General features: G+C 54.0%; 2 protein-coding genes across 2 annotated transcripts; one reads left to right on the forward strand and one right to left on the reverse strand.

The window, feature by feature from the left end:
* The first annotated feature begins 320 nt into the window (after nt 1–320).
* GAST (gastrin) lies at nt 321–867 on the forward strand. The gene is made up of 2 exons (XM_036837243.1): nt 321–531; nt 674–867. Exons 1-2 carry the CDS (start codon nt 321–323, stop codon nt 775–777), a joined length of 315 nt encoding a protein of 104 aa, XP_036693138.1. The 3' UTR covers nt 778–867.
* A 9,717-nt stretch (nt 868–10,584) lies between these two features.
* On the reverse strand, nt 10,585–20,039 carry HAP1 (huntingtin associated protein 1). Its single transcript, XM_036838363.1, is given in 16 exon segments — nt 10,585–11,389; nt 11,884–11,926; nt 12,038–12,274; nt 12,640–12,877; nt 12,880–12,994; nt 14,079–14,117; nt 14,453–14,544; nt 14,676–14,804; nt 15,137–15,211; nt 15,591–15,721; nt 17,046–17,112; nt 17,191–17,293; nt 17,647–17,807; nt 17,927–18,043; nt 18,434–18,513; nt 19,550–20,039. Coding segments are annotated over 16 exon segments (2,433 nt in total). The 5' UTR covers nt 20,022–20,039; the 3' UTR covers nt 10,585–11,055.
* Nucleotides 20,040–20,525: the final 486 nt, after the last annotated feature.

Below are 20,525 nucleotides of genomic sequence, written 5' to 3' on the forward strand. Positions count from 1 at the left end.
AAAAGTTCACTTTCAGTTGCAAGACTTAAGCATTACAGAACCGCTCACGTGGCCTCAAATTCTTCAGAACAGTTTGGAAACCATTGTTCTGGGTTTTAAATTCCTCCGAAAGAAGCAGTCACTGTAACTAGGGTAGGTAAGGAGCAAAGGGGCAAAGCTTGAGGTTGGGAGTTAGGGGAGGAGCTGGCAGGACCTGGAGGAACAGACCACAACCCCACGCAGAATTGCAGACCCGTCAGCAGGGAGGGTCCTGGCCCTGCGTCTGGGGTGCCTGGACAGCCCCACCTTTAAGCTCAACCCCTCTCTCCTTTGCAGACAAGATGCAGCGACTGTGTGTGTATGTGCTGATCGTGGTGCTGGCTATGGCCGCCTTCTCTGAAGCTTCTTGGAAGCCCCACTCCCACCTGCAAGATGCACCCTTGGATCCAGGGGCCAATAGGGGCCAGGAGCCACGTGGGCTGGACCAGCTGGGCCCAGCCTCTCACCACCGAAGGCAGCTGGGGCTCCAGGATCCCTCACACTTGGTAGCAGGTAGGAGCTGGTGACAACAGTCCCTACTTGCCTCGCCCAGCCTGGTTTAGCCAAGGTCCCCCCAGGCTGGCCCTGGCCTCAGTCTCCAGAGGCTAGGCGTCCTTCCCGCATCCTCACCTCCTCTCCCACCTCTGACCCTCAGACCTGTCCAAGAAGCAGGGACCATGGGTGGAAGAAGAAGAAGAAGCATATGGATGGATGGACTTCGGTCGCCGCAGTGCCGAGGAAGGGGACCTACGTCCCTAGAACCAAGCTTGAGAGCCCAGCCACCTCCCAGCCCAGCCCTGCCCAGCCCAGCCCCATGAAACACATATCAAAATAAACTAGTTTCCAATGAATCACATTGTGTCAAGTGTCATGGGGCAGGGAATGGGGGTTGCAGCAGAGTTGAGACAGGGAGGAGGGTTGAGCACTCCCCTAGGGGCAGGGATACTGGCTAAGTCTCCTGGGTGTCCCCAGAGCTTAACGTTGAACAAGACTCTACAGTGTGGATGGGAGAATAGATGGTGTTATCGCAACCAGAGTGAGCCTTCTAAAAGAGAAATCAATCATGCCACTCCAGAGTCAACCCCCCAGTGCTTTCCGTTGCACTTAGAATAAAACCTAAGCTCCTGGGGACTTCCCTGGTGGTCCAGTGGTTAAGACTCCACGATTCCCCTGCAGGGAGCACGGGTTGGATCACTGATTGGGGAACTAAGATCCCCGCATGCCGCGTGGCCCGGCCAAAAAAAACAAACAAACAAACAAAAAAAAAAACCAACGTGGGCTCCTTGCCATAGCCCTAAGACCTAGCCCTGCTGTCCTCTTCCCCCTCATGGGTGCCAGATTCCTTTCTCCTTCCTCTTCCTTCCTGCCACTCAAGCGCACCATGCTCTTTCCTGCTCTGAACCTTTGTCCTTGCTGTTCCCTGTGCGTGGACTGCATTTCCTGGCCGGCTCCTCTTTTTCTCTTGGGTCTTGGTTGAAAGGCCTCTTCCTGAGAGACCTGCCTTTTCTGCTCCTCACACGAAGCCCCCAGTAGTCTTTAATCACACAGCATAGTACTGTCTGCAGAGCGCATTTCACAGTCTGTAGTTGTTTTGTTTGCCAGTTTATTGTCTGCCTCCCCAGTTAGAAGGGAAACTCTGTATGGGTGGGGACCACGTGTCCTTCTTCCCTGCTGTATCCCTAGTGCCAAGAACAGGAGATACCCCATAAATATTTATCAAATAGGGGACTTCCCTGGTGGTCCAGTGGTAAAGAATCAGCCTTATAATGCAGGGGATGCAGGTGTGATCCCTGGTCAGGAAACTAGGATCCCACATGCCGTGGGGCAACTAAGCCCACGTGATACTGAGCTCGTGTGCCTCAACGAGAGAGTCCTGCGTGTCACAAACTACAGAGCCCACGCGCTCTGGAACCCGCACCACAACTAGAGAAGAGAAAAATCCGCGCACCACAACTAGGGAAGAGAAAATCCACACGCCACAACTAGAGAGAGGCCCGAGCGCCGCAGCGAGGGGTCCCACGTGCTGCAGCAAAGACCCAACGCAGCCAAAACTGAATTAAATAAATAAATAATTTTAAAAATATTTATCAAATGGATAGGCGCGTGGCCGGCACACACACTTGGCGTTTCACTCATATTCCTTTACTGTTCCTGTGCCTGTCACAGCATCCTACCACAGGCACCTGCTACGCTCCACCTGAGGGCTTTCAGAATGCAAGGCAGGCTGGAAATTCTGGGGAGTTAGTACCTCCAGAAGCATCTGTCAGTCAATGACAGATTAGAGTTGGAGAATAAATACCCCAGCTCCCTCACCCCTGGGGTGGGGTAACTCTGAGGTGTATGCTGCTCTGTCTCCCAGAGGTCCCCAGTAGCACTGAGCCCTAGTTACCCACAGCAGTGACCTGCTCAACGATATCCTTTATTGGCTCCCTTCCCTTCCCTGTCTCACATCCTTAGCCTGCTACGGATGTTTCTTGTGATCACCACCCAAATAAACTACTTGCATTCAAATCCCTGTCTCCAAGTCTGCACCTAGGGGAACGCATCCTAAGACAGTGGGTACTAGAAGGGGTTATAGGAAGTAAGACCCCCATGATGGGATTCTGAGATTTGGTCCTGCACCAGCCAGACCCCATTGCTGTGCTAAGAGGGGTGCTGATAACACCTGAAGCATCACAGTCACCTGTGGATTCTCTCATCTTACATCACAATTCCATTCTAGCAAGCCTGCTTCTCTGAGCCTTTTGTCTCCTTCCTCAATACTCTGCTGAGGCAATTCAGACATCTTCAAGTCAATTGCTGTATACTGTTGTTTTGTCTGAGCTTCAAGGAGTCATTGCCAGCGAGGCATTTGGCTTCAGGTGTCTTTGCCAGGAAATTAAATCCTGAGTCATAGGAGAGTAAACAACCTTGTCTCCCATATCAATAAACTCTCCCCTGGGAATTCCCTGGCTGTCCAGTGGTTAGGACTCCACATTTTCACTGCCGAGAGCCCGGGTTCATTCCCTGGTCGGGGAGCTAATATCCCGCAAGCCGGGCAGCGTGGTCAAAATAAAATAAAATAAACTCTACCCTAGCCAGTCATTCTACCATTCTCCAGCTCACGCTCCTGGGTCTACCAACCTCAAAAATCCACTCCTATATTTGTCGTCCTGGTCCCTGCTGGTACATATTATCCAGGTCATTCAGCTCCTGCAGCATTTGGCGGTGAATAATCCCTCTCTTCTCTTATCTGGAGCAGTACTTCTCCACATGCTAAGACCTGACGTTAGCTTGTGGTTTAGAAACGCCTAAGGGTGGCAGGGGCAAATCTTGAGAAGCATCATTTCAGGAGGCATCTGCCTCAAGGAGGTCTTTGCAGCCTCCAGGTAAAGGGAAGCTGCTCCCCTCTGGCAAGGTAGAGGCCCTTCTTCCAGCCCAGAGGATTCCCGGAAACCGGGAGTTCAAGATTCTTTTACTTTTTTTTTTTAATTGAAGTATAGTTGATTGACAACGTTGTGTTAGCTTCTGGTGTACAGCAAAATGATTGTTATACATATGTATACATATTCTTTTTCATATTCTTTTCCATTATGGTTTATTACAGGATACTGAATATAGTTCCCTGTGCTTTACAGTAGGCCCTTGTTGTTTATCTATTTTATATGTAATAGTGTGTATCTGCTAATCCCAAACTCCTAATTTATCCCATCCCCTTTCCCCTTTGATAACCATAAGTTTTTCTTTTCTTTTCTTTTTTAAATGGGGTAGGGGATTTATTTATTTATTTGTTTGTTTGTTTGTTTTGGCCTTGGGACGTGAGGCTTGCAGGATCCTAATTCCCCGGCCAGGGATCAAACCCGGGTCACGGCAGTGAAAGCGCTGAGTCCTAACCACTGGGAATTCCCCATAAATTTGTTTTCTATGTCTGTGAGTCTGTTTCTGTTTTGTAGACAGGTTCGTGTCATTTTTTTCTTAATTAATTTATTTATTTTTGGCTGCGTTGGGTCTTCATTGCTGCACGCGGGCTTTCTCTAGTTGCAGCGAGCAGGGGCTACTCTTCCTTGCGGTGCGCGGGCTTCTCATTGCGGTGGCTTCTCTTGTTGCAGAGCACGGGCTCTAGGTGCACAGGTTTCAGAAGTTGTGGCTTGCGGGCTCTAGAGCACAGGATCAGTAGTTGTGGCACATGGGCTTAGTTGCTCCACGGCATGTGGGATATTCCCGGACCAGGGCTCGAACCCGTGTCCCCTACATTGGCAGGCAGATTCTTAACCACTGCGCCACCAGGGAAGTCCCTGTGTCATATTTTAGATTCCACATGTAAGTGATATCTTTTGGTACTTGTCTTTCTCTGTCTGACTTCCTTCACTTAGTATGATAATCTCTAGGTCCATCCATGTTGCTACAAATGACATTATTTCATTCTTTTTATGGCTGGGTAGTATTCCACTGTATATATGTACCACATCTCCTTTATCCATTCATCTGTCAATGGACATTTAGGTTGCTTCCATGTCTTGGCTATTGTAAATAGTGCTGCTATGAACATAAGGGTGCATGTATCTTTTCAAATTAGAGTTTTGCCCAGATATATGCCCAGGAGTGGGATTGCTGGGTCATACGGCAACTCTATTTTTAGCTTTTTAAGGACCCTCCATACTGCTTTCCATAGTGGCTGCACCAATTTACATTCCCACCAACAGTGTAGGAGGGTTGGGAGTTCAAGATTCTTAAGGGCATCTCCTCAAATGTTCCACCCATGGGTGTCATGGTCCCATTCCTTTCATTCTAGGACTTCAGCAGAGGAGACCTTTGGAGTTCTGCTTTCAGCCTCCTTTGTTACTCTGCACTCGTACCATCAGGTCTTGGTCCTGATTTCCAATGCAATCTTCCCTTTGTTGCAATGGAGGCCATTTGACTTTCATACTATGTCCTGAGTCAATGGTTGGCTGACCTGAGCCTAACATTTTCCTCCTTTAGAGATTCTCTGATGATTAACAATAGCCAAGCAACTCCACAGTCATAATAATCATTGCTCTTATCTCTTAAGTGCTGAAGCAATTGATAAGCCAATGCACCCTCATCCACCTGGATCCCATCCTAATTCACTACGGATAAGAATCTCAGTAATTGTGAAGGACCTACTGTATAGCACAAGGAACTCTGCTCAATACTCTGCAACAAACGGGAAAAGAATTTGAAAAATAATAGATACATGTACATGTATAACTGAATCACTTTGCTGTACACCTAAAACTAACACAACATTGTTAATCAAATATACTCCAATATAAAATAAAAATTTTAAAAAAAGAATCTCAGTAATTGTGATGCTACAGATCCCACAGTGCTAGAAATATCTGTGTTGGACAAGAATTTCATGTGAAGTCTCTGGGAAGTCCCAATAAGAGAACTGCAGTGCAGACCCCTAGGGCTGGCAAACTTTTTTTTAAAGGGCCAGACCGAAAATATTTTAGGCTTTGCAGGCCAAGAGGCAAAATCAAGGACATTGCATAGGTACTCAAATAACCATTTAAAGTGTAACCATTTAAACTATAAAAAACATTCTTAGGGCTTCCTTGGTGGCACAGTGGTTAAGAATCCGCCTGCCAATACAGGGGACACAGGTTCGATCCCTGGTCCAGGAAGTTCCCACATGCTGCGGAGCAACTAAGTCCATATGCCACAACTACTGAGCCTGCACCCTAGAGCCTGCAAGCCACAACTACTGAGCCTGCAAGCCACAACTACTGAGCCCACGTGCCACAACTACTGAAGCCCACGCGGCTAGAGCCCATGCTCCACAACAAGAGAAGCCACGACAATGAGAAGCTCGCACACCCCAATGAAGAGTAGCCCCCGCTCACCGCAACTAGAGAAAGCCCGCGCACAGCAACGAAGACCCAACACAGCCAAAAAATAAATAAATAAATTTATTTTTTAAAAAAACAAACAAAAAACATTCTTAGCTTGCAGGCCAAACAAAAACATGTGACAGGCCAGATTTGGCCCATGGGTCATAGTTTGCTGACCCCTGTTCTAGAGTCAAGGGCATGCTATCTACAGAAGATAATTATTTACTGTTAAAAAAGCCACTCCCAGCATGCTCCTGGGCCTTAGTAGGGAATGAGCACTTGACCACTGGACATTAAGTTACTATGCAATCAGAGTCGCCCATCATGAGCTGGGTGTTTTCAGACCCACCACTTCATAAGGTTGGATGGGCCAAGCAGTGATTCAGTTTAGGATGAAATAGTACACTTGAGATTGGGCCTGAGGAAGGCCAGAGGGCACAAAAATGTTAGTCAGTCACCCACACCCCCAGGCCACCTACGTCTACTGCACCAGTGCCTCTTCCTCGGCTTACCCCTATAGCCTCACTGGAGGTTCCCTATGGCCAGCTCATACAGGAGGAAGAATTCAAGCCTGGTTCACGAGGGGGTAGACTTGATAAGCTGGTAAAAACTGAAAATGAACTGCTGCTGAACTACGGCTCACTCTGGGTGGCCCTGGAAGACGGTGGTGAAGGGCTGTCTTTCAGGTGGGTAGAGCTTCACGTTCTGGACCTGGGCATCCACTTGGCGTGGAGGGAGAAGCGGTTTGGGGGAAGAACACACACAGACCTCTGGGCAGCAGCAGATCAGTCAGGGGACATGCAAGAGAAAGACTAGAAACTCCGAGGCGAAGACATCTGGGAAAGAGGCAAGTAGATAGATCTATGGAGGGCGGCACAGGGCCTGTGGACCTTTGTGTCTCACATCAGTGCCCACCCACCTGAGAGCATCCACTGAAACGACCAGGTGGTCAGGATGTCTCACCCAATGGAGGTCAGCTAGATGCAGTCTTTGGCCACTCCTTACTTGCACTACGGGCCCATGAATAAAGTGACCATGGTGCCAGAGACAGAGGTCAGGCATGGAACCGAGAGTCAATCCAGCTACTACCTCCGCTGCACATCCAACTTGTGAGCAGAAGAGGCCATTTCTGAGCCCTGGCTATGGGACCATATGCCCTTAGGGGACCAACAAGCCACTTGGTAAATTGACTCCATCAGACACCCTCCACCCTAGAAGGGGCACTGAACCATCCTGGCGGGGAGTGGTTCACGTTCTGAAGGTAAGCTTTCCCTTCTGCCCGCAGTGCCTCCCCCAGCGCTCCAGGACCACGGAGCATCTAAGGACGCACAGTGTGTGACATGCCATCACAGGATCCCGTAAAACATGACCTCCTATCACCTCACACGGGTCAGAACGGCCATCATCCAAAAATCTACAAACAAGAAATGCTGGAGAGGGTGTGGAGAAGAGGGAACCCTCTTGCACTGTTGGTGGGAATGTAGATTGATACAGCCACTATGGAGAACAGTATGGAGGGTCCTTAAAAAACTAAAAATAGAACTACCATATGACCCAGCAATCCCACTACTGGGCATATATGCTGAGAAAACCATAACTCAAAAAGAGACATGTACCACAATGTTCATTGCAGCTCTATTTACAATAGCCAGGTCATGGAAGCAACCTAAGTGTCTATCGACAGATGAATGGATAAAGAAGATGTGGCACATATATACAATGGAATATTACTCAGCCATAAAAAGAAATGAAACTGAGTTATTTGTAGTGAGGTGGATGGACCTAGAGTCTGTCATACAGAGCGAAGTAAGTCAGAAAGAGAAAAACAAATACCATATGCTAACACATATACATGGAATCAAAAAAAAAAAAAAATGGTTCTGATGAACCTAGGGGCAGGACAAGAATAAAGACGCAGACACAGAGAATGGACTTGAGGACACGGGGAGGGGGAAGGGGAAGCTGGGATGAAGTCAGAGAGTAGCACTGACATATATACACTACCAAATGTAAAATAGCTAGTGGGAAGCAGCTGCATAGCACAGGGAGATCAGCTCGGTGCTTTGGTGCTTTGCATCCACCCGGAGGGGTGGGATAGGGAGGGTGGGAGGGAGATGCAAGATGGAGGGGATATGGGGATATATGTATATACATAGCTGATTCACTGTTATACAGCAGAAACTAACACAACATTGTAAACCAATTATACTCCAATAAAGATGTTAAGTTAAAAAAATATTAAAAAATAAAAAAACATGACCTCAGACAAGGGACCTGCTTTATAGTGAAGGAGGGGCAGCAATGAGCACATGACCATGGGATCCACTTGTCCTACCAGACACCATGTGACCCAGAGACCGCAGGCCTAAAAGAATGTTGGAATTAAAGGCGCAGCTAAGGCACTAACTTGGGGATGCACCCTGGAGGGTGGGGTGCAGGATATACTTTGAGCCAGAGGTTCTCAAACAGTGCTTTGTCCCTGACAACCAGAACACGCGGGTCCGGGAACCTAGGGGGAGAATGGAAGTGGTCCCTATGACCATCACTGCCAGTGGCCCACCTCAGAAATTTGTACTTCCTGTCCCCACGATTCTAGACACTCCTGGACTAGAAATCCTGGTTCCTGGGGAAAGATGCTTCCACCAGGGAAAACAGTAAAGATTCTCCTAAATCTAAAGTTATAGGGGCTTGCGAATTCCCTGGTGGTCCAGTGGTTAGGACCCTGCGCTTCCACTACAGGGGGCCCAGTTTCGATCCCTAGTCAGGGAACTAAGACCTTGCAAGCCACACGGTGCGGCCAAAAACAAAAAAAGCAAAAAAAACAAAAAAAAAAGAAAGAAAAAGAAAAAAATTAAGTTATAGGGGCTGCCTGGCCATTTTTGGTTCATGTCATTAGACCATCAGGCAAAGAAAGGTCAATTATTAGCAGGGGTTACTGATTCTGATTAACATGAGGGGCTAGGATCACTGCCTCCTAATGGGGGCAGGAAGGAGTATTCGGGGTCTGGAACTCAGGCGGATTCACTGAAGTGCGTCTTGGGACTTCCTGCCTGGCGATAACCATAAACAGGCAGTTGCAGTAACAATAGCCTGACCAGGGCCGTTGACCAAGTGTTCAGACGTCTCAGGAATGAAGATCTAGGCTACTTCACCAGGAAAGCAACCTGGACCAGCTGAAGTGCTGACCAAGGAAGAGGGGAATATAGGATGGGTGGTAGAGGAAGGAGACGAGAAATCTCATCTAAGGATTCAGGACCAATTGCAGCTGAGGACCACAGCTTATACCATTCATCCTCCAGGTGTAATTCTTCTTTCTAAGATACTGGGACCAGCCACCATCTTAAAGAAGCAATGCCAGGCCAGAGTGAACTCCACATGGGGCTTGAGTGCATCTGAGCGGCACAAAGGGTGAACTGTAGCAGACTGTCAGTGACCTGCCCGCATCCTCGGCACTCACCATTCTAGCACACGCTGACCATGGTCCGTGACAAGCACAGTTAGTCTCTGCCAGGGGGCTTTTCCCCAGTGTACGTGTGGAGAGGCCAGAGCACCAGTGAGTTAATACCCCCAGGAGCAGACCTCAGCCAATGACAAACGAAACTTGGAGGATGCCTGCCCCAGCTTCCTCGCCCCTTGGATGGGGTAACTGAAACGGGTTCTAGATCGGTGCATCTCCGACTTCAATATGCACTGAAGGTCAAGGTCCTGGGGACCTTGTCAACATGCAGATTCCGACAATATAGGTGTTGGGTGGGACCTGAGATTCTGCATTTCTGATAAACTCCCGGGAGATGTTAATGATGCTGGTCCACAGACCACACTTTGAGTTGCAATGGGCTACACTCCCTCCCAGGGTTCCCCAGTAGGACTGAGCCTCTGTTGCCTAAAACTCCCTTTCGTTAGCTTGCTTCTGTTCTCAATTCCCCACTCCCCCACCAAGAGTGCTTCCTGGGATCATCTTCTAAATAAACTACTTGGGTTTGTTTTTTTTTTTTCATGATTGAAATCTTTATCATCAATGCTCTGGAAACACCAAGAATTAGAAGGTGACTAAACCGCTCTGAGAATTGAGCTCTTATTTTCCAAAATGATAAACTCTAGACTGGAAATTGAACACATCAAGCCAGACTCATAACAAAAGTTCAGGGACCCTCTGATCTCATACTGTTTTCTGTCCCTCTCTGCCTGCATGTTTGAGAATCCTGCCTTGGCGAGAGTCAGTCCAACAGCCTCATTTAACGGAAGTAAACGGCTTGTTTTCACATGCTGTTCTGGGGGACCTCTGCCTAAGACAGTGGTGACTTCATTCCTGCTTTACCCTTTGCAGCCAGGCACTGAGTCAGGATCCCAGGAACAGAAAGGATCAGGGAAGGGGGCCTGCCCAAGCATGGGCTCTGGAGGCCTGAGGGCTTGGGTTCAAATCCCAGCTCCACAACCAGCTGTTCCACTCTTGGGAGGGTCACTTCACCTGCCTAGGTGTCAGTTTCATCACCTGACGACCATTTATCAGATCACCCACCACCCCCCCCCAGGGGCTGTTGAAATGATTATGTATTTAATCAAAGCCCCTGGCACATAATTCACTACTGCAGCCCATCCTCTCTCCACAGCTTTGCCCCACCAAAGTGCACATGCACACGCACACAATGCACACACACACACGTGCACTCCCTGAGAAAGACAGCAGAGGCTGGGCCAGGTAGCGCACAGGTCCTTTATTTCCTGCACAAGCAACAGGAGCGTGAGAAGCACAGTGGGGAGGTGGGTAGATACCGACGGGGGTCCTGCGCCCCCGACTCCAGGTGTTTATGAGTAAGGGGTGGGAAAGGGCGAAACATCTAGAACAAGGAAACAAGGGGCACTGAGGAGAGGACGTGGTGGGGAGTGACAGGGCCTTGGGAGGGAGCCTGGACACTCACAGGCCACAGGCGGGGAGGTGGGGAGGGGAGGCGAGGGGAGCGAGCCCTGCACCCCCATCCCAGGCAGAGGGAGTCCTCGCCCACACAGACAGATGCTTCTGGTTACACACAGTAATCAGGGACTCAGAAGAAAGAGCCAAGAACTGGGACAGACGACCAGGTTCCTAAAAGTCACCAAGGACTGGGAAGCCACCTTTGATTTGGGGGTCAAGGGGTGAGGGGCATGTAGTGAGCAAGGTGCTCAAAACAACTTCCTACACCCCGGGCCTGAGCCCTGCCCCAGCTCAGAGCGGAGTCTGGTAGCTGGTTGGCCTCCCCCTGGGCTTCTTACGTCCCTGGGGCCACCAAGTGATCCAGGCCCAGCAGCCACAGCTTTTGCACCAGCTACAGAACGAGGGCCGGGGTTCCTTCAGCCTGTCCCAGAAGAGGGTCAAGGCTTGGGCCCTCAAGTTCCGGCCCAGGTTCATCAGGACAGCGGGTGGGCTGGTGACAGATCGGGGGTCCGGTTTCTGAGCCAGGGAAGGGAGGTCTGGGGAGGGTGGGGCTTGGCCAGGCAGCGGAATGAGGGGCCTCAGGCTGTCTGTGGGGCCTCTGCAGGCTGCTGGGAAACAGCAAAGCCTGGAAGAGAAGGGGGTGGACGTGAACTGGGGGCCTGAGGACCACAGGTCTGGCCTGGGCAGCAGACAGGGGCTAGGCCTGGTCAGCTATATCAGAAAGAGACAGCCACCGTTGAGAGTCATGAAGGTTGTCCGCTGCCCGGCCATAGAGGTCACCATTCAGTTTACAACCTGCACAACCTTACATGGCGACCCCGATGAGGCCACCCAGCAGTGACCATCAGAGTCAGGGCAGATCAGATATAATGGTGAGGCTGCCAACAGGTTATAAACTTCACAGCTCACCCAGAAAGCCAAGAAGGCACCAGGACAGGGTTAGAGGGGAGGGAGGGATGGGTCGGAAAAGTTGTTATGGCATAGCAGTGAAGAAAACGGGTTCAGTGGCCTTGAACAAATTATTTTGCTCTCTGAACCTCCGTTTCCTCTCCAAATGGGGATAATACGTACCTACAGGGGTGTGAGGATTAAAGAAGATAATTCGCATCACTAAATCACCTTTGATATCTCCATGAGCTCCTCAAGGCAGGGCTCTCACGGCCTAGCACAAGGCCTGTACTCAGCAGGTGTTACTCCCCAACCTTTGGGGCTTCCAGCTGGGGAGAGGAGACCTTAACCGCCCCCCATCACCCTGTAGGAGACCCTAGCTCACCTTCAGACTCACCCAGGGGACTGGTCCGACTGCGGCCCTTGCTGGCAGAGGCTTTCGTCCCAATGGCCTGGGTGGCCCCAGAAGGCCCCTCTTCCTCCCAGGCCCTGGGAGGGTGATTGACCCTTTCCTCCTCCAGCCTCCGAAAGTCCTGGGTTGGCACCCCCAGCTGCTCCTCCACGATCCCGCCCCCCATGTTTGTTTTGGCCTGCTGCTGCCACTGCTGCAGGGTTGGGGAGCCTTGGGGATGGGGGAGGTGGGGGTGGGGGACACGGGAAGGGCGCGGGCAGAGACAGGAAGCTGAGACGCAGTGAGGGGCTACAGTCCGCGCCCTGACCCCCAGCCCAGCCCCAGGAGCAAAAAGGGTGAAGATCTGGAATCCTATGCAAACTCCATGTAAAAAAGCATTGGGGCTTATTCCCACTGAGGGGGACCTGAGGTGCCTATGTAAATGATATGCAAAGTCCATGCAAATCAGCACACTGGGTGGGGCCGGGCTGGGGTAAGTGAGCGTTTGGGGGGCTCACCTACCCTCACCTTTCATCGGCTTGACGATCTGCAGCTTGTCCGGCTGGCGGGAGGGAGGCCCCCACGGGAGCACTCACCTTTCTGGAGCATCTTCTGCCTCAGCTGCTGCCTGTAATGGGCGTCCTGCCAGTTGGCCAGTTGCTGGAGGACATACTTCATGTCCAGGTGCGAGGGGCCCAAGCCGCTGGCCTCCAGGGCTGACATGACCACATTCATCTGCGTTGCCTCATCCAGCTCCAGCTCCACCTCTTCCCAGGCCTCAGCCTCCTCAGACACCAGCTCTGCCTCTTCCGTCACCCCCTCCTCAGCTGGCAGCGCCTCTCTGTGGCCCCCAGCTCCTCCGCAGGCACGAAATGCTCAGCCGACATCGGCCCCTCCTCTGCCTCGAGCCCCTGCTCCTGCTCTCGATCCTCACTGTGGTGCAGCTCATATCTGGGCAGGGAGACAGGAAAGTCTTTCCCTAACCCCCCAAAGCCAGAGCCATCCCTCTTCACTCCCCCAGGACATCTCCAGCCACTGGGGCTCCTGCTCTCCACCCCAGTCTGCACACAGACCCTGATGGTTACTCCCCACTTCTGTCCCAGCCAGGGGAGAGGGCAGCTGGGTACCAGACTCAAGGCTTCAAACACCCAGCCCATGACCCTGGTAGAAAGAAGAATGGTCACCAACACTGCATAGGCCCCGCCTTCCCCCAGTAACCCCACCCTGCTGCACGGAACAGACCAGCAGGAATAACATCCCCTCTGCCCATCTCCTTCGTTATTTAACGTTCACAACCCATCCCACATCTAGTTGCCATAGGAACAAATCCATTTTAGTAAGGCCCAGACAGGTCAAGTGACTTGCCCAAGGACACACAGCCAGTAAAGGGATCAAGCTGGGACTCAGTCCCAGTTGTTCCCAGCTCCTAGGCCAGTGCCCATTCGCCTCTCAGCCCCTGGTCAGGTGAAGGGAAGGCTTCAGCCCCCACTTGGAGAAGCCTCAAATCAGACGGCCACCTGTGGGGCAAGATTTGAAGGCAAAGGGGGCAGCTCCTTCCCAGAACAACTCTTAGCCCAGCCGGCCCGAGAGCAGGGGCTTCTCCAGGGTTGTAGGGTCACAGAACCAGCTGCAGGGGGTTGTCTGGCTGCTGAAAGGTGAGGGCAGGTGGGGACTTCCCTGGTGGCGCAGTGGTTAAGAATCCGCCTGCCAATGCACGGGACACGGGTTCAAGCCCTGGTCGGGGAACTAAGATCCCACATGCTGCAGAGCAACTAAGCCCATGTGCCACAACTACTGAGCCTACACTCTAGAGCCCGCGAGCCACAACTACTGAAGCCCGCGTTCCTAGAGCCCAAGCTCTGCAACAAGAGAAGCCACTGCAATGAGAAGCCCGCACACCGCAATGAAGAGTACCCCCGCTCACCACAACGAGAGAAAGCCTGCACAGCAACAAAGACCCAACGCAGCCAAAAAAAAATAAAATTAAAAAAAAAAAGGTGAGGGCAGGTGAAGGGGGAGCCCCTGGTCGGCGTACCCCAGATCTGAGGTCTCCTCTGTAGTCACTTCATAATTCCTTCAACATAGAAAAGGGCCTTCACTGTCCCGAGGCAACAGGAAGCTGAAAGTGCGAAATCCCTGGGACCCCATCATGCAGAAAAATCCCAGGGAGAAATGATGCGTGCAGAACGTGTGCACAGAGGAAAGGTGTGTTGAGTGGAAGGGGCCAAGGACCAATGAGGCAGGAGGAGGGGCACCACGAGGGGAAAGGGGGGGAGGGGGGAGGGGGGGAGGGAGGTCAGAGCCGGGGGGGCGGGGGGGGGAACCCCTCCCACTACCAGAAAGGCTGCTGCCTACCAGGTAGGCAAGAGTGAGTGCAGGGCAGGCAAAGGTCTGGGGCCCAGAGTGCACCTTTCCATAAAAAACACAGGGTCTGAGATAATCCTCCTTATAGACATTCTGAGCTCCTCAGCCAGGGTCTCCTGGAAATCAGGAAGTGCCTCCTATGGTGGAGAGGGGGGACATTACCAGAAGATCCGCACAGAACCCCCCACCCATACCTCCAGGCACAGGAAAGACTGCGGATAGACACAGAGCACACAGAGGTAAAAGGCAGGCAGCCAGGGGGCCTCACCAGAGGTACAGTGTACGTGTAGTGGGTGACAGAGCCAGTGGACGCTTGCTGGCGGAGGGTCTTCACCTCCTCCTGGGCCTCAATCAGCATGCTCCCACACTCGGAGTACTTCTCCCGTAGGTCCTGCAGCTGGGAACCCGCCCCCAGGCTCTGCTGGGACCCAGGCACACCCAGCCCAGACGCCTTGCCCACTCTCTCCCCAGGGGGCGGGGAAGCCTGGGCAAAGAGGCAAGAGGCCCAGACCCTAGACCCCCATAATGATATGCAGGGTGATCCCCGGACTCCACTCCACTCAGACCCCAAATGAACTGCCACCTGCCAGGCCCTGTGCCAGAGCCTGAGGGTATGGAAAGGACAGACCCAGTCCCTGCTGCAAGGAGCTTGTCCTCTCAGGAGAGTCAGGCAGCTGCCCAAGGGTTCCAGGTCCCCCACGCTGGGCCAGGAGCCCAGGGGGGCCTCACCTCATCCTGGAGCTGCATCTGGATTTCTTTCTCCGAAGCCAGCTGCTGCTGCAACTTCTCAGCCTCAGCCCCATACTGGAAGGACCCAAGACCAGTGAATCTCACCCCAGACCTCCCCACTCCCGTGCACACCTTGCTCTGGGAAGTCTTCCCAAGCTCATCAGTGAGTCTTTGGCAGCTCTTTAAAAAAGAAGTCACATGGAATAAGGCCAAAGAACGTGGGGAGTCACGTGGTCTGTTTCCTGGAACACCCTGTGTCTCTCTTTGGGCTCGGTTCCCAACTTGGGACGAGGGGACAGGATGAGGCGCTCTCTGATGTCTCCTCCAACACTGACTCTGACACAGAGAGGGGCCTTGGGCCTCTGAGCTCCATGGGGTGGGGGCAGGGAGAAGGAGGTGTGGGTCCCATGGGGCCACGACAGGAGCAAGGAGCCCCGCACACACCCTGACGCACCGACCGGCAGCACCGCTGCAGCTTCATGACCTGGGCCCGCAACTGGGCAACCTCCCTCTGCTGCTGTTCATAGTTCTCCAACCTGAGTGCCAGCACCTCCGACAGCTCGACCATCTGCTGGCTGGCCTCCGCTGGGGAGGAGTGGGGAGAGGTCAGCCCTGGTTCCCCGGGCCCTCAGTCTCCCAGATGCCTCTGTCCACCTGCACCCCTCAGCTCGCGCCAAGTCCCCCAGGTTCCACAGGGCTTAGCATCCCTCACTTGGGTCTTCTTTTCAATAAACATTTATTGACTGACACAGAGCAGGGTGTTGGACAAGCAGTTAGCAAGACCTGGCCCCAGCCCACATTGAGCTCAAGACCAGTGTGGAGACTGAGGGAAAAAGAAATCACAATAGTGCGTATTATGAACTAGGCTGCAGAAAGTGTAAAGGGTGCATCGGGGGTCACAGCTGCCGCACCCAGGCCAGGCTGGCAAGGTCTGAGATGCTAGGACCTCCTCGGGGAAGTGGGGCTCGCCCAGCAGAAGGGAAGACAGGGCCCAGGCAGGGTGTGGAGAGGCCCAGAGGACACCAGGAGGGAGTGGCTGAGGCAGTGGGCAGGGCCCAGATCACTAGGGCTGGGGCAGGGAGGGTGGGGTTTATCCTTTGGCCAATGGGGAGTTATTTGGGTATTTTAGGCAGGGGAGTGACATAGATTTGGTTTTAGAAAACTCCTTTGCGCTGTGTGCAGAAGGGCCTGGAAGGGTAGGAGTGGAGGCAGAGAGACCAGGTAAGAGGTGGCCTGGGCTAGAGGCAGCTGGGGTGGGAAAAGGAAAGAGACGTGAGCCTTTCCTAGGACATAGAAGCAACAGAATGTGGGGACTGGCTCTTACTCCGGGGGCCTGGGACCAGGGGGGCCATTCAGGGAACCCAGGGGGAAGGCAGGCCAGATTTGGGGTGAGCGGAACAGCACGAGTTCAGCTGTTGCCACCTTGAGTATGCATCTGCCCAGCTAGGCCTGAGCTCCTCAGGGACAAACGCTGTGCCTCACGCATCTCCATGACCACACAGTGCCAGGCACAGCCTCTGCCTAATCATGCAGTGCCTGAGGAGGGAGGGGGGGCCTGGTCTCTGGCAGTTCATGGCTCCCTCCATTCCTCGCTCCCAGCCCCCTCCCTCCCCCTTCTCAAATAACAAAAGGAGACAGGCTTAGCGGAGCCCCATAGCATCTGTACAGCTCTTCGCAGTTTGCACAAAGCACTTCCTCAGCTGTAACCCCTGGAGAGGTCAGCAGGGCCAAGATTATTAACCCTCATTCTAAAGATGAAGTTTCAGAGAGGTTAAGGAACTTGTCCAAGCTAACACAGCTAGGAGGTGTCAGAGCTGTGACATGAACTCAAGTCTCCAGACTCCAAATCCCGGGTTCTTCTCTCTGCTCCTCTGGACAGCCCCCTACCCCACGTTACAAGTTCACGTACAAAACTGCTCCACACAATCCAGGATGAACATCTGCTCCTCCTCCTCAAGGTCATCGAGTTGAGAGACCTGCAGGGAGGGAGAGAGGAAGGGGCAGGGGAGGCAACACCCCCTGCCCACGGGCACACCCTCTTCCCCCATCCTCACCTCCTCTCGAAGCTGCTCATTCTCCTCCTCCAGCAGCCGCAGCTGCTCCTGCAGGGCCTCCAGCTGCGGGCAGCGGTGTGACTCTGACTCTGTCAGAGGAGTCCTAGGGGAGGGAGTGATGGGAGTCGGGGTGCAGGGGCTCGGGGGACCCAGTTCCCAGCCCACCCAGGGCTCCCCCACCCCAGGCTGACTGCGGTGGTCTCAATTAGCTCCAGCAACCCCAGTGGCAGGTACATGGTGTCCCTGTTTGCGAACAAGGAAACTGAGGCTCAGAGAAGGGGCCGCCCAGGTGCAAAGGCAGGACACTTGTGGGGAATTCCCTCATGGTCCAGTGGTTAGGATTTGGCACTTTCACTGCCGTGGCCCAGGTTCAATCCCTGGTTGGGGAAATGAGATCTCACAAGCCGCGTGGCGCAGCAAAAATTAAAAAATAAAAAAAAAAGGCAGGACACTCACGGGTCTGAAGCTTCATAGGAATGATCATGCCCCTGCTCTTCTTCTTCCTCCCCCTCGTCCTCCTCTTCTTCTTCCTCCTCCTCCTCCTCATCGTCATCAGAGTCTGAGAAAAGCTGAAGGAGGTCATCCCGCAGGCTCACCTGGTGTCTGAGATGTAAAATCTGGCAGGAGGAAGAGGAGCCCTGGGTCGGGGTATGGGCGGGGGCAGGCACAGATCCCAGCACAGTGGGATGGAGGCAGGCCTGAGATACGCCTCCCCCTGCCCTCCCCACCCAGGTACCTCCTCCCTGGCCGAGCCCAGCATGGCTTCCAGCTTGCTGTTCTCCTCCATCAGAACACTGTTCTGTTTCACCAGGGACTGGCCAATGCGAGCTGCCGTGTTCAGGTCCCGCTCTCTCTGCAGAGGGACCCCCATCCATGGGGAATATGTTCCTGGTTTCTGGGATCTCCCAGACAGATGGGAGAAGCTAGCGGTCAGAGGAAAGCTAGGCCACTACTGGAGACCCTCTCTATCCCCTAGTTCTCCAAGGTACTAGACAAGAGCCTGCCATGAACCCACTGTGGGACCTGACTCAGTTTCCCCCTATGGAAAAAGAGATCAGACCGGATGGTGCTAAGAGCTCTTCCAGCCTGGACATCCCACATCTACCTGCCTTCCATAAGAGGGACCTCCAGCTCGCCCCCCAGAGAGGTATTCAGGCAAGAACACTCCTACCCCTACAGACATAATTAAAACGGGAGCCTGGCTACAGCTGGGACTGTCCCGGGTAGGGAAGGCAGCACACACCTCCTCTAGCAAACTTAACATCACTTTGACATCTTCTTGGGTGATCTTCTTGACTGGTGGGCGTAGGTCAGGACACAGCGCTGCAAGAGAAAGCGGGAAGCCGCATCAGGAAAAAGGGGGCATATGCTACCTGCCACCCTACTGTTTCCTGCCCTCAACAGCAAGGGTCAGCAACAAGGGAGAAGACTGAGTTCCCTTTCTGCCCCCAACATCCTCTCCATACCCCCAGTAATCAGCACTCCCTTCCCTGCTCCCAGGGCCAGCTGGACTCTTGTTTGTTTGTTTGATTGACTGTTTGTTTTTTCTGGAGGGGCCTGCGAGAGGTAAGGATATCCCAGTCCTACAGTTCCTGGAACCTAGGAGAATGGAGGCAGCTAGCGGAAGTACAGCGCCGACTGACTCCTCACCCCTTACCCACAGGGCAGCCTTGGCCAGCTCACTGGAGCCTCACGGATCATAAAAACAGACGCAGTCACCCACCCTGCACCTGTTGCGTGAGGAGAGGAGGAGGAGACTTCTCCAGCACTGGGGTAGGGGCCACTTGAGCCTCTAGACCCAATCAGGAGCGCTCCAGCGACCGAGGAGCAGGTGGGAGGGAAGAGGAGAGGCAGCATCTGTCTGAGGCTCCGCCCACCCCCAAGATTGTTTGGGGGTGGGGGGGAAGCCCGATCTTGACCTCAGCAGCCAAAAGGTTGGCAAAACCTCCCCTCTGCCCACCCACCTCCCCGTCGCTGGCGCGGCGGACCAGCGCAGGCTCAGAGCGCACCGGGCAGCGCCCTCCCGCAGCCCCCCGCCCCTCTCCTGGCACTGCGGTAGCCTCGGGAGGGGGGCACTGAGAGTGCGCAGATCTGCTGCAGCAACAGGCGTGAAGAGGGGGGCAGGGGAGCGCGAGCCCCGGGGATCCTACCCACCGACGGAAATAGGGAACGAGAGAAGGGGAGAAGGAGGTGGGGGAAAGGGGACCGGAGAGGCGCCGCAGACCATGACTTCGCAAGGGTGGGCGGAGGGGTGGGACTGAGTGCCAGAGGGGACCCGGCGCCCGGACCCGACGGGGCCCCCTCCTGCCTGCTGCTGCCCTAGTCCCACCTGCTCCGGGGGCCCGGGGACCCAGTTTACCTTCCTCCAGCTCCCGAATAAAGGCGGCGCGCTCGGGGCCCGACACCCCAGGCCGCCGGCCGATGTAGGCAGCCGGCGTCTTCCAGATGCCCGCTGCCTTTCCAGTCCCCAAGCCAGCGGCCCGGGGCCCAAATGGACCTTGGAATATGAAGCGAGTCCACGGCGCGTCCGAGTTGTTGGGCACGGACTGGGCATTCCCCTGGACTGCCAAGAATGCGGACGCGCGCTGGGCTCCTGCCTCCGATCCAGCCTTGGAGGCCGGGCGAGCTCCCGCTGAGGGTCCCGAGACGGTTGCGGATCCGGATCCTGCTCCCAGTCCTGCCGCCGGTACCTGCACAGGGGCGGGTTCAGGCTCGGCGGAGGGCTCTGGAGCGGGATTGGCTGCGGGCGGAGGAGCTGGAGTGACTGCTGCCGGATCGCCGGGTCCCGGCCAGTCGCCGGCTGAACCCTGTCCCAACTCTTTCGGGCGCATCTTGAGTCCGCAGTCGGCTGCCGCAGCAGGGCCTTTATAACCTGTGCCTGGACGCGCGCCCGCCGGGCCGTACCACGCGCGGGAGGGGGCGGCCGAGGAGCAACTGGTGGTGCCCGGCACTGGCGGGCGCGCAGGAGGCGAGCAAATGGGGCGGAACAGAGCTCAAAAGTAAGAGAAGAGCGAAGAGAAGAGGCGAGTGGACGTTCCAGCTGGTTCAGCGGACTTGGGCTCCGAGTGCTGGCCTTCTCTCCCCTCTCCACCTCCGGAGAATGGTTTTGCCCAAAGCCGCCGCTTCCCGGGGTTTCGGTTACAGGGACTTGGAAGTCCCTAACTGGGGGCACCCCCTCGCTCAGCTCCAGCCCGAGGCTTTTCGGCTGCCTTCCCTGGATCTGACCTGTGAGTTGGGGCCGTATTGTGTCTCTCCCGCGTGGGCTGGGAGATAAATCCAAACTCCAGTACGGCCTCCACGCGCTGCCCAGTCTGGGGCATCATGATGCCTGCGCT

The sequence above is a fragment of the Balaenoptera musculus genome, chromosome 20 (genome assembly GCF_009873245.2).
Source record: "Balaenoptera musculus isolate JJ_BM4_2016_0621 chromosome 20, mBalMus1.pri.v3, whole genome shotgun sequence".
Lineage (NCBI taxonomy): Eukaryota > Metazoa > Chordata > Mammalia > Artiodactyla > Balaenopteridae > Balaenoptera > Balaenoptera musculus.